We start from the raw sequence: 13,254 nt of genomic DNA on the forward strand, positions 1-13,254 counted from the left end.
CCCTGACACAACCACACACACACACACTGACACAACCAACACACACACACAACTCTGAATGACACAACCACACACACACACACTGACACAACCACACACAATGACACAACTTACACATTCACACTGAACAACCACACACACACACACTGACACAACCACAGTCACACACACTGACACAACTACACACACACACCCTGTTACAACTTACACATTCATTCTGACACAACCACATAACACACACTGACACAACCACACACACACACATTCATTCTGACACACACAACACACACACACACAACTCTGAATGGTTAACACACACACACACACATTCATTCTGAACACACAACACACACACACAACACCCACACACACACACACACACACACTTAAACATTCACACACAATGGTTAACCTAACACACACACTGATACATAAACAACAACACACACACACTGACACAACCACACACACACACACTGATACATAAACAACAGGCACACACACCCTGACACAACCACACACACACACATTACACAACACACACACACCCTGACACAACACACACACACTGACATTACACACACACACACTGAATGGTTAACACACACACACACAACACTGACACACACACACACACACAACACACACACACACACAAACCACACACACACACTGATACAAACACACACAATGGTTACACACACACACACACACACACACAACACTGAATGGTTACACACACACACACTGACAAAACCACACACACACTGAACAAACACACACACACACACTGACACACACAAACACACACACACACAAACATTCACACTGAATGGTTACACACACACACACACACACACAGGTTACACACACACACTGACACACACACACACACACACACACACATCCACACATTCACACTGACACACACACACACACCATCCACACACACACACACACACACACACACACACACACACATTACACACTGACACACACACTTCCACACATTAACACACAATGGTTAAGGTACACACATAACGCACGCACACACACACATGAATGGTTACACACACACATTAACATCTGAATCCACACACACACAAGGGTTAACACACACACACACACACACACAGGGTTAACACACACACATAACTCACAAGGGTTACACAATTAGGCATTCACTGTGAATGGTTAAGGTTAGACATTAACTCTGAATGGTTAACATTTATCCATGTTTCTCAAATCTCAAATTTAAGGTTAGTTCACACTGAACATTTTAAAGTTAGTCATTAACTCTGAATGGTTAAGGTTAGACATTAACTCTGAATGGTTAAGGTTAGTCATTAACTCTGAATGGTTAAGGTTAGACATTAACTCTGAATGGTTAAGGTTAGTCATTAACTAAGAATGGTTAAGGTTAGACATTAGGGTTAAGGTTAGGGTTAGACATTAACTAAGGGTTAGTAAGGGTTAACATTAACTTAATGGTAATGGTTAAGGTAAGGGTTAAGGTAAGGGTTAAGGTTAGGGTTAAGGTAAGGGTTAAGGTAAGGGTTAAGGTAAGGGTTAAGGTAAGGGTTAAGGTTAGGGTTAAGGTAATGGTTAAGGTAAGGGTTAAGGTCAGGGTTAAGTTAGGGTTAAGGTAAGGGTTAAGGTAAGGGTTAAGGTAAGGGGTAGAAGGGTAACAAAATAATATGGGTTAAACCAAAGGTTAAGGTAAATTAAGGTAAGGTTAAGTGTTAATCAGTAATCAGTTAAGGTAAGGGTTAAGGTAATGGTTAAGAATGGGTTAAGGTAGGGGTTAAGGTAAGGGTTAAGGTAAAAGGTTAAGGTAAGGGTTAAGGTAATCTTAATTAGGTTAAGGTCAGGGTTAAGGTAAGGGTTAAGGTAATGGTTAAGGTTAGGGTTAAGGTAAGGGTTAAGGTAAGGGTTAACCTAAGGGTTAAGGTAAGGGTTAAGGTAATGGTTAAGGTAATGGTTAAGGTAATGGTTAAGGTACAAAGTTAAGGTTAGGGTTAAGGTGGGAGGGTTAAGGTAATGGTTAAGGTAAGGGTTAAGGTTAGGGTTAAGGTAAGGGTTAAGGTTAGGCATTCATTCTGAAGGGTTAAGGTAATGGTTAAGGTTAGTCATTAACTCTGAATGGTTAAGGTTAGACATTAACTCTGAATGGTTAAGGTTAGACATTAACTCTGAATGGTTAAGGTTAGTCATTAACTCTGAATGGTTAAGGTTAAGGTTAGGCATTCATTCTGAAGGGTTAAGGTAAGGGTTAAGGTTAGGCATTAACTCTGAATGGTTAAGGTTAGTCATTTACTCTGAATGGTTAAGGTTAGACATTAACTCTGAATGGTTAAGGTTAGTCATTAACTCTGAATGGTTAAGGTTAAGGTTAAGGTTAAGGTTAAGGTTAAGGTAATGGTTAAGGTAATGGTTAAGGTTAGGGTTAGTAAGGGTTAAGGTAAGGGTTAAGGTAAGGGTTAAGGTAAGGGTTAAGGTAATGGTTAAGGTTAGGGTTAGTAAGGGTTAAGGTAAGGGTTAAGGTAAGGGTTAAGGTAAGGGTTAAGGTAATGGTTAAGGTTAGGGTTAGTAAGGGTTAAGGTAAGGGTTAAGGTAAGGGTTAAGGTAAGGGTTAAGGTAATGGTTAAGGTAAGGGTTAAGGTAAGGGTTAAGGTAAGGGTTAAGGTAAGGGTTAAAGTAAGGGTTAAGGTAAGGGTTAAGGTTAGGGTTAAGGTAAGGGTTAAGGTAAGGGTTAAGGTAAGGGTTAAGGTTAGGGTTAAAGGTAAGGTTAAGGTAAGGGTTAAGGTAAGGGTTAAGGTAAGGGTTAAGGTAAGGTTTAAGGTAATGGTTAAAGTAAGGGTTAAGGTAAGGGTTAAAGTAATGGTTAAGGTAATGGTTAAGGTTAGGGTTAAGGTAAGGGTTAAGGTAAGGTTAGGGTTAAGGTAAGGGTTAAGGTAAGGGTTAAGGTAAGGGTTAAGGTAAGGGTTAAGGTAAGGGTTAAGGTAAGGGTTAAGGTAAGGGTTAAGGTAATGGTTAAGGTAATTAAGGTTAGGGTTAAGGTCAGGGTTAAGGTAAGGGTTAAGGTAATGGTTAATTAGGGTTAAGGTAAGGGTTAAGGTAAGGGTTAAGGTAAGGGTTAAGGTAAGGGTTAAGGTAAGGGTTAAGGTAATGGTTAAGGTAATGGTTAAGGTTAGGGTTAAGGTTAGTTAACTCTGAATGGTTAAGGTAAGGGTTAAGGTAATGGTTAAGGTAAGGGTTAAGGTTAGGGTTAAGGTAAGGGTTAAGGTTAGGCATTCATTCTGAAGGGTTAAGGTAAGGGTTAAGGTTAGTCATTAACTCTGAATGGTTAAGGTTAGACATTAACTCTGAATGGTTAAGGTTAGACATTAACTCTGAATGGTTAAGGTTAGTCATTAACTCTGAATGGTTAAGGTTAAGGTTAGGCATTCATTCTGAAGGGTTAAGGTAAGGGTTAAGGTTAGGCATTAACGCTGAATGGTTAAGGTTAGTCATTTACTCTGAATGGTTAAGGTTAGACATTAACTCTGAATGGTTAAGGTTAGTCATTAACTCTGAATGGTTAAGGTTAAGGTTAGGGTTAAGGTAAGGGTTAAGGTAATGGTTAAGGTAATGGTTAAGGTTAGGGTTAGTAAGGGTTAAGGTAAGGGTTAAGGTAAGGGTTAAGGTAAGGGTTAAGGTTATGGTTAAGGTAAGGGTTAAGTAAGGGTTAAGGTAAGGGTTAAGGTAAGGGTTAAGGTAAGGGTTAAGGTAATGGTTAAGGTTAGGGTTAGTAAGGGTTAAGGTAAGGGTTAAGGTAAGGGTTAAGGTAATGGTTAAGGTAATGGTTAAGGTAAGGGTTAAGGTAAGGGTTAAGGTAAGGGTTAAAGTAAGGGTTAAGGTAAGGGTTAAGGTTAGGGTTAAGGTAAGGGTTAAGGTAAGGGTTAAGGTAAGGGTTAAGGTTAGGGTTAAAGTAAGGGTTAAGGTAAGGGTTAAGGTAAGGGTTAAGGTAAGGGTTAAGGTAAGGTTTAAGGTAAGGGTTAAAGTAAGGGTTAAGGTAAGGGTTAAAGTAAGGGTTAAAGTAAGGGTTAAGGTTAGGGTTAAGGTAAGGGTTAAGGTAAGGGTTAAGGTTAGGGTTAAGGTTAGGGTTAAGGTAAGGGTTAAGGTAAGGGTTAAGGTTAGGGTTAAGGTAAGGGTTAAGGTAAGGGTTAAGGTAAGGGTTAAGGTAAGGGTTAAGGTAAGGTTTAAGGTTAAGGTAAGGGTTAAAGTAAGGGTTAAGGTAAGGGTTAAAGTAAGGGTTAAAGTAAGGGTTAAGGTAATGGTTAAGGTAAGGGTTAAAGTAAGGGTTAAAGTAAGGGTTAAGGTAAGGGTTAAGGAAAGGGTTAAGGTGAGGGTTAAGGTAATGGTTAAGGTCAGGGTTAAGGTAAGGGTTAAAGTAAGGGTTAAGGTAAGGGTTAAAGTAAGGGTTAAGGTAAGGGTTAAAGTAAGGGTTAAGGTAATGGTTAAAGTAAGGGTTAAGGTAAGGGTTAAAGTAAGAGTTAAGGTAAGGGTTAAGGTAAGGGTTAAGGTAAGGGTTAAGGTCAGGGTTAGTAAGGTAAGGGTTAAGGTAATGGTTAAGGTCAGGGTTAGTAAGGTAAGGGTTAAGGTAAGGGTTAAGCTAAGGGTTAAGGTAAGGGTTAAGGTTAGGGTTAAGGTAAGGGTTAAGGTAAGGGTTAAAGTAAGGGTTAAGGTTAGGGTTAAGGTAAGGGTTAAGGTAAGGGTTAAGGTTAGGGTTAAGGTAAGGGTTAAGGTAAGGGTTAAGGTTAGGGTTAAGGTAAGGGTTAAGGTAAGGGTTAAGGTAAGGGTTAAGGTAAGGGTTAAGGTAAGGGTTAAGGTAATGGTTAAGGTAAGGGTTAAAGTAAGGGTTAAGGTAAGGGTTAAGGTCAGGGTTAAGGTAAGGGTTAAGGTAAGGGTTAAGGTAAGGGTTAAAGTAAGGGTTAAGGTAAGGGTTAAGGCAAGGGTTAAGGTAAGGGTTAAAGTAAGGGTTAAGGTAAGGGTTAAAGTAAGGGTTAAGGTAATGGTTAAAGTAAGGGTTAAAGTAAGGGTTAAGGTAATGGTTAAAGTAAGGGTTAAGGTAATGGTTAAGGTTAGGGTTAAGGTAAGGGTTAAGGTAAGGGTTAAGGTAAGGGTTAAAGTAAGGGTTAAGGTAAGGGTTAAAGTAAGGGTTAAGGTAAGGGTTAAGGTAAGGGTTAAAGTAAGGGTTAAGGTGAGGGTTAAGGTTAGGGTTAAGGTAATGGTTAAGGTAAGGGTTAAAGTAAGGGTTAAGGTGAGGGTTAAGGTTAGGGTTAAGGTAATGGTTAAGGTAAGGGTTAAAGTAAGGGTTAAGGTCAGGGTTAAGGTAAGGGTTAAGGTAAGGGTTAAGGTAAGGGTTAAAGTAAGGGTTAAGGTCAGGGTTAAGGTAAGGGTTAAGGTAAGGGTTAAGGTAAGGGTTAAGGTAAGGGTTAAGGTAATGGTTAAGGTCAGGGTTAAGGTAAGGGTTAAGGTCAGGGTTAAGGTCAGGGTTAAGGTAAGGGTTAAGGTCAGGGTTAAGGTCAGGGTTAAGGTAAGGGTTAAGGTCAGGGTTAGGGACATATAGTTTATCAGTTTCAGTTCATCATGTGTCTGTCATTGGCTGTTCAGAGGGTAGAACACATGAGACTGGAGGAGAGAAAGATACTCAAAATTATGATTTGATTTATGTGTGTGTGTGTGTGTGTGTGTGTGTGTGTGTGTGTGTGTGTGTGTGTGTGTGTGTGTGTGTGTGTGTGTGTGTGTGATGATTAGATTTGACACATTTGTGAAAACAGAGAGGGATCGTGCTTCAGCTAAGTGCTTTTGGGTTCATGTTGTTGTTGTTGGTGGTGGTTTTTGTGGTCATTTTCTGGAAAGGCTCTTTAGAACTGAAATGGAAAGGAGGGAGGAGGAGGAGGAGGGAGGGAGGGAGGGAGGGAGGGAGGGGGGGGGGAGGGGGGAGGGAGGTGAGGGAGGGAGGTTGGTGAGGGGGGAGGGAGGGGGAGGGGAATGGCAGAGGAGGGGAGGGAGGGAGGGGGGAGGGAGGGAGGGAGGGAGGGAGGGAGGGGGGGGGAGGGAGGGAGGGAGGGGGTTGGTGAGGGAGGGAAGGGAGGGAGGGAGGGAGGGAGGGAGGGAGGGAGGGAGGGAGGGGAGGAGGGAGGGAGGGGGGAGGGAGGGAGGGGAGGGAATGGCAGAGGAGGGGAGGGAAAGTGGGAGGGAGGGAGAGAGGGTGGGAGGGAGGGAGGAGGGGAACGGCAGAGGAGGGGAGGGAGGGAGGGAGGGAGGGAGGGAGGGAGGGAGGGAGGGAGGGAGGGAGGGAGGGAGGGAGGGGAGGGGAGGGAGGGAGGGAGGGAGGGAGGGAGGGAGGGAGGGAGGGAGGGAGGGGAGGGAGGGAGGGAGGGAGGGAGGGGGAGGGAGGGGGGGGAGGGAGAGGGGTGGGAGGGAGGGAGGGAGGGAGGGAGGAGGGAGGGAGGGAGGGAGGGAGGGAGGGAGGGAGGGAGGGAGGGAGGGGGGAGGGAGGGAGGGAGATATGTTGAATCTCATGAATAATGCACAGAGAAGGGGGTATCCCAATGGAGGGTGGGATTCTCTATATAAAATTCAATTGTATTTGTATATTAGGTATATATTATATTATATTATATTATACCAAACACCACAGCAGTGAAATGCTTACTTATTCCCTATATAGTGAACTACTAGTGACCAGAGCCCTATTCCCTATATAGTGAACTACTAGTGATCAGAGCCCTATTCCCTATATAGTGAACTACTAGAGACCAGAGGGAGGGAGGGAGGGATAGGGAACTACTAGTGACCAGGGAAGGGAATGGCTATATAGTGAACTACTAGTGACCAGAGCCCTATTCCCTATATAGTGAACTACTAGGAGACCAGAGGCCCTATTCCCTAGGGATATGTGAACTACTAACACATGAGATCCCAATGAGCCCTATTCCCTATATAAAATGAACTACTTGTATACCAGGTATATATTCCCTATATAGTGATTATACCAAATACCAGTGAAATGCCCTATTCCCTATATAGTGAACTACTAGTGACCAGAGCCCTATTCCCTATATAGTGAACTACTAGTGACCAGGGCCCTATTCCCTATATAGTGAACTACTAGTGACCAGAGCCCTATTCCCTATATAGTGAACTACTAGTGACCAGAGCCCTATTCCCTATATAGTGAACTACTAGTGACCAGAGCCCTATTCCCTATATAGTGAACTACTAGTGACCAGAGCCCTATTCCCTATATAGTGAACTACTAGAGACCAGAGCCCTATTCCCTATATAGTGAACTACTAGAGACCAGAGCCCTATTCCCTATATAGTGAACTACTAGTGACCAGAGCCCTATTCCCTATATAGTGAACTACTAGTGACCAGAGCCCTATTCCCTATATAGTGAACTACTAGTGACCAGAGCCCTATTCCCTATATAGTGAACTACTAGTGACCAGAGCCCTATTCCCTATATAGTGAACTACTAGAGACCAGAGCCCTATTCCCTATATAGTGAACTACTAGTGACCAGAGCCCTATTCCCTATATAGTGAACTACTAGTGACCAGAGCCCTATTCCCTATATAGTGAACTACTAGTGACCAGAGCCCTATTCCCTATATAGTGAACTACTAGTGACCAGAGCCCTATTCCCTATATAGTGAACTACTAGTGACCAGAGCCCTATTCCCTATATAGAGTGAACTACTAGTGACCAGAGCCCTATTCCCTATATAGTGAACCACTAGATGACCAGAGCCCCAGGTCCTATATAGTGAGAGGAGGCTAGTGACCAGAGGAGGCCTATCTAGTGGTTAGAGGACTAGTCTAGTGGTTAGAAGAGGCTAGTCTAGTGGTTAGAGGAGGCAGGTAGCCCTATTCCCTATATAGTGAACTACTAGTGAGAGGAGGCAGGTAGCCCTATTCCCTATATAGTGAACTACTAGTGACCAGAGCCCTATTCCCTATATAGTGAACTACTAGTGACCAGAGCCCTATTCCCTATATAGTGAACTACTAGAGACCAGAGCCCTATTCCCTATATAGTGAACTACTAGAGACCAGGTAGCCCTATTCCCTATATAGTGAACTACTAGAGACCAGAGCCCTATTCCCTATGGTTAGAACTACCTGGTGGTTAGAGACCAGGTAGCCTGGTGGTTAGAGGAGTGCAGGTAGCCTAGTGACCAGAGCCCTATTCCTATATAGGTTAGAGGACCAGAGCCTATTCCAGGTATATAGTGAACTACTAGTGACCAGAGCCCTATTCCCTATATAGTGAACTACTAGAGACCAGAGCCCTATTCCAGGTGGTCTATATAGTGAACTACTAGAGACCAGAGGTGGTCTATTCCCTATATAGTGAACTACTGGTGGTTAGAGACAGGTAGCCCTATTCCCTATATAGTGAACTACTAGTGGTTACCAGAGCCCTATTCCCTATGGTTAGTGAACTACCTAGTGACCAGAGCCCTATTCCCTATATAGTGAACTACTAGAGACCAGAGCCTATTCCCTAGCCTGGTGGTTAGAGGAGGCTAGCCTAGTGGTTAGAGAGGCAGGTAGCCTGGTGGTTAGAGCCCTATTCCCTATATAGAGGAACTACTGGTGAGAGAGGCCTATTCTATGGTTAGAGGAGGCAGGTAGCCTGGTGGTTAGAGGAGGCAGGTAGTCAAGAGGAGGCAGGTAGTCTAGTGGTTAGAGGAGGCAGGTAGCCTATGGTTAGAGGAGGCAGGTAGTCTAGTGGTTAGAGGAGGCAGGTAGCCTGGTGGTTAGAGGAGGCAGGTAGTCTAGTGGTTAGAGGTGGCAGGTAGCCTGGTGGTTAGAGGAGGCAGGTAGTCTAGTGGTTAGAGGAGGCAGGTAGTCTAGTGGTTAGAGGAGGCAGGTAGTCTAGTGGTTAGAGGAGGCAGGTAGCCTGGTGGTTAGAGGAGGCAGGTAGTCTAGTGGTTAGAGGTGGCAGGTAGCCTGGTGGTTAGAGGAGGCAGGTAGCCTGGTGGTTAGAGGAGGCAGGTAGCCTGGTGGTTAGAGGAGGCAGGTAGCCTGGTGGTTAGAGGAGGCAGGTAGCCTGGTGGTTAGAGGAGGCAGGTAGCCTGGTGGTTAGAGGAGGCAGGTAGCCTGGTGGTTAGAGGAGGCAGGTAGTCTAGTGGTTAGAGGAGGCAGGTAGCCTAGTGGTTAGAAGAGGCAGGTAGTCTAGTGGTTAGAGGATGCAGGTAGCCTGGTGGTTAGAGGAGGCAGGTAGCCTGGTGGTTAGAGGAGGCAGGTGGTCTAGTGGTTAGAGGAGGCAGGTAGCCTGGTGGTTAGAGGAGGCAGGTAGCCTAGTGGTTAGAGGAGGCAGGTAGCCTGGTGGTTAGAGGAGGCAGGTAGCCTGGTGGTTAGAGGAGGCAGGTAGCCTGGTGGTTAGAGGAGGCAGGTAGCCTGGTGGTTAGAGGAGGCAGGTAGTCTAGTGGTTAGAGGAGGCAGGTAGCCTAGTGGTTAGAGGAGGCAGGTAGCCTAGTGGTTAGAGGAGGCAGGTAGCCTGGTGGTTAGAGGAGGCAGGTAGTCTAGTGGTTAGAGGAGGCAGGTAGCCTGGTGGTTAGAGGAGGCAGGTAGCCTGGTGGTTAGAGGAGGCAGGTAGCCTGGTGGTTAGAGGAGGCAGGTAGTCTAGTGGTTAGAGGAGGCAGGTAGCCTGGTGGTTAGAGGAGGCAGGTAGTCTAGTGGTTAGAAGAGGCAGGTAGCCTGGTGGTTAGAAGATGCAGGTAGCCTGGTGGTTAGAGGAGGCAGGTAGCCTGGTGGTTAGAGGAGGCAGGTAGTCTAGTGGTTAAAGGAGGCAGGTAGCCTGGTGGTTAGAGGAGGCAGGTAGTCTAGTGGTTAGAGGAGGCAGGTAGTCTAGTGGTTAGAAGAGGCAGGTAGTCTAGTGGTTAGAAGAGGCAGGTAGCCTAGTGGTTAGAGGAGGCAGGTAGCCTAGTGGTTAGAGGAGGCAGGTGGTCTAGTGGTTAGAGGAGGCAGGTAGCCTGGTGGTTAGAGGAGGCAGGTAGTCTAGTGGTTAGAGGAGGCAGGTAGTCTAGTGGTTAGAGGAGGCAGGTAGCCTAGTGGTTAGAGGAGGCAGGTAGCCTGGTGGTTAGAGGAGGCAGGTAGCCTAGTAGTTAGAGGAGGCAGGTAGCCTAGTGGTTAGAGGAGGCAGGTAGCCTAGTGGTTAGAGGAGGCAGGTAGCCTAGTGGTTAGAGGAGGCAGGTAGCCTGGTGGTTAGAGGAGGCAGGTAGCCTAGTGGTTAGAGCGTTGGACTAGTAACCGAAAGGTTGCTCGATCGAATCCCCAAGCCGACAAGGTAAAAAACTGTCGATCTGCTCCTAAACAAGGCAGTTAACCCACTGTCCCTTGGCCATCACTGACTTGCCTAGTTAAATAAAGGTCAAATGTAATAAATAGAGGCGATGACATTGCAACTAAATAGTTAACATTTATTGATCAATCCCTTGAAAACGGCACTCCGTTGTCAATAGTTTTAGCGGAGCTGCGGGTCTCCTTGCCCCCCCCCCCAGCAGGCAGATTGAACGCCTCCCACCGTATTGTGACGTGGCGTTGATGACGACCTATCAGGATGAGTTCTATAAACGGTTCCAGTTCCAACCCAACTCCATTATGACATCACGGTCTTTGTGTTTTGATTTGAATGTAAACTTGTTTCTGTGCTGCTATGTGACAGAATGTTCATATTTCCATGCATATTGATCTGAGCATCTTTGAGGAACAATGCAGGTGAGTACTGAGCAGGCTAAATTATGATCTAAACCCCCCCCCCATTAATGGTTTAAAAACATTATTTGCAGAGGCTGCCGTTAAATTTATAGTTAAATGTACTCGATACATTTATCTGTGATACGAAAGGCTCCTAAATGTGTAAACCAACATATGGAAGTGTTTTCAGATGATCCTACCATGGATCATTTAGCTACTTGATTGAGAATTTTAGGACCCCTGTAAATATTTATAAAAAACAATATATATATATTTCCTTTTTTTTTGGCCTTTGCTACTTTAGCCCATAGAAATACATCGAGAGGAACACAATTTATAAATGGCAGAACATAGAGTCAAAAAATAAGGTTTTGAAGTGTCTGTCCTATATATAAGAGATATAAGAAAGCTCAGAAAGAAATACATATTTGTTTATTTTGTTGGCACAAAACTACTTCCATAAATCCATATATTTTTGTTATTTACAACTGGCACCGGGTTACCTTCAGATGAGTCCCGTGACATTTGTGGGGGTCGTAGAGAGAAACGGAGACCACCATCTTGTTCGTGAGAGTCTCCCCTTTCCATAGTGGGGTCACAAAGGATTCGGTAGCAACAGACGATTTTGGGGACGTCTCCTGAGCTGACAAACAGTGTTGTGGCTCGGCCACTTTCACCCACAGACGCGGAAGGGACATTGAGACGCAGCCCATTCAAAACATATGTCTCTAGATTAAACAGAAGATTTTGATAGGGACTTTTTTATTATTTTTTATTATGTTAATTAGATTGATACACCGGTATGTCTCTTAAGGGCTAGTCTGACTAGCCTCTTACAATGTGGAAGAAAGACGTATTGTCAGCTTGTTTGTTTACTCCCCTTGTTTGTTTACTGTGGGTTTTTTTTTTGTGTACCTCCCAGCAAGCCAATGAAAACCAAGCCAGGAGAGATAGGAGCTGCTTGGAGAGCCTGACCTTATGGGACCTGAAGAGCCACAACCACAGTAGGCTGAAACACACAGAGACACACACAGAGATACACACACACACACACACACACACACACACACAAAGACAGACACAAAGACAGACACACACACACACACACACACACACACAAAGACAAACAGACACCATGTCTGTTTGTGCTATCATGCCAACTCCCTTGTCTCTCATTGTCATGCCAGAACTGGGACCTGTGGTGATGAACCACATAGAGTTGGGTTCATTTTCTCATCCGAGACCTTTCCTCCCTCTTAGATCTTTCTCTGTGGGTAGTTAAAGACACAGAAGAAGATGTGGAATACCAGGAGAGAAGCGAGAGTGAGGAAGGAGATGAGGAGGAAGAGGAAGAGTATGTATGCGTGATAATAGAAGGGTCAGAGGTTGAGGAAGATGAGGAGGAAGAGGAAGATGAATATGAGGTTACATGTGTAGGGGAGTATGTGGAGGAAGAGGAGGAAGAGGAGTGTTTGTTAGACGTTCTGGTGAAAGAGGAGGAAGTAGAGGAGGATGAAGAAGAAAGAGTGGAGAGGTATGAGAAGGAGAAGGTAGAGGTAGAAGAAGAAGAAGAGAAGGGAGAGAATAAAGAGACAGTAGAGGTAGAGGAAGAAGAAGAGAAGGGAGAGAATAAAGAGAAGGTAGAGGTAGAAGAAGAAGAAAAGAAGGAGAGAATAAAGAGAAGAAAGAGAGAGGTAGAAGAAGAAGAGGAGGAGGAGACAGCCAACACATATCCCAGGTGTGTCCATCATCAGGGCCTGAAACTGAGTGTGAAGGGGCTGAGAGGGAGACAGACAGGAGAGGAGAAGTACGGTCGGCTCAGAGAGATCCTAGGAGACCAGTATGTCAGGGAGGTTACCTGCGCCCCTGAAGGAGATAGAGTGGTCCTCCACCTCTATCACCCTAGGTGAGATAGTTAGTTTGGACCTGAGCTGGTCTGGAGTCACTTACTGTATAAGGAGAGACATAGACATCTATTATGATTCAACTCACAGAACTGGCCTAGGATCAGTTTATACAACGCTAGTCATGTATACCATCATAGATGACTATTAAAGCTTCAGTTCATGCCGCTATCTTAAATATCTTTAGAGTCAGTTTGATGCTAAAGTAAACTCTCTCTCTTTTTCTCATTCTCTTTCTCTCACCCCTCTCTCCCTCCTTCTCCCCATTGCTCTCTCTGTTTCTCCTTTTCTCTCTTTCTCTCCCCCCCTCTCTCTGTTTCAATCTCTCTCTCTCTCCACCTCCCTACCTCCTCTCCATCCTTCTCTTTCCCCCTCCCTCTCTCTCTCTCTCCTTTTCTCTCTTTCTCTCCCCCTCTCTGTCTCTCTCTGTTTCAATCTCTCTCTCCACCTCCCTACCTCCTCTCATCCTTCTCTTTCCCCCTCTCTCTCTCTTTCTCTCCTTTTCTCTCTTTCCCTCACCCTCTCTGTTTCCATCTCTCTCTCTACCTCCCTACCTCCTTCTCTCCCCCTCTCTCTATGTCTCTCTGCAGTG

The 13,254-nt window shown here is 44.9% G+C and overlaps 2 protein-coding genes across 3 annotated transcripts in view; both read left to right on the plus strand.

Annotated features, from left to right (window-relative positions):
• The window catches only part of ecpas (Ecm29 proteasome adaptor and scaffold), a 176,247-nt gene that overhangs the window by 44,611 nt on the left and 118,382 nt on the right, over positions 1-13,254 (plus strand). The window lies entirely within an intron of this gene.
• LOC135506435 (phosducin-like protein 3) overlaps positions 10,774-13,254 on the plus strand; it is a 3,470-nt gene continuing 989 nt past the window's right edge. The window contains exons 1-5 of the mRNA XM_064925827.1: positions 10,774-10,779; positions 11,681-11,762; positions 12,037-12,308; positions 12,513-12,664; positions 13,253-13,254. The exon at positions 13,253-13,254 is cut by the window's right edge and continues 207 nt beyond it. Coding sequence (XP_064781899.1) covers positions 10,774-10,779; positions 11,681-11,762; positions 12,037-12,308; positions 12,513-12,664; positions 13,253-13,254 — 514 coding nt within the window. The remainder of the gene's footprint in view (positions 10,780-11,680; positions 11,763-12,036; positions 12,309-12,512; positions 12,665-13,252) is intronic.

The sequence above is a fragment of the Oncorhynchus masou genome, chromosome 20, assembly GCF_036934945.1.
Source record: "Oncorhynchus masou masou isolate Uvic2021 chromosome 20, UVic_Omas_1.1, whole genome shotgun sequence".
Taxonomy (NCBI): domain Eukaryota; kingdom Metazoa; phylum Chordata; class Actinopteri; order Salmoniformes; family Salmonidae; genus Oncorhynchus; species Oncorhynchus masou.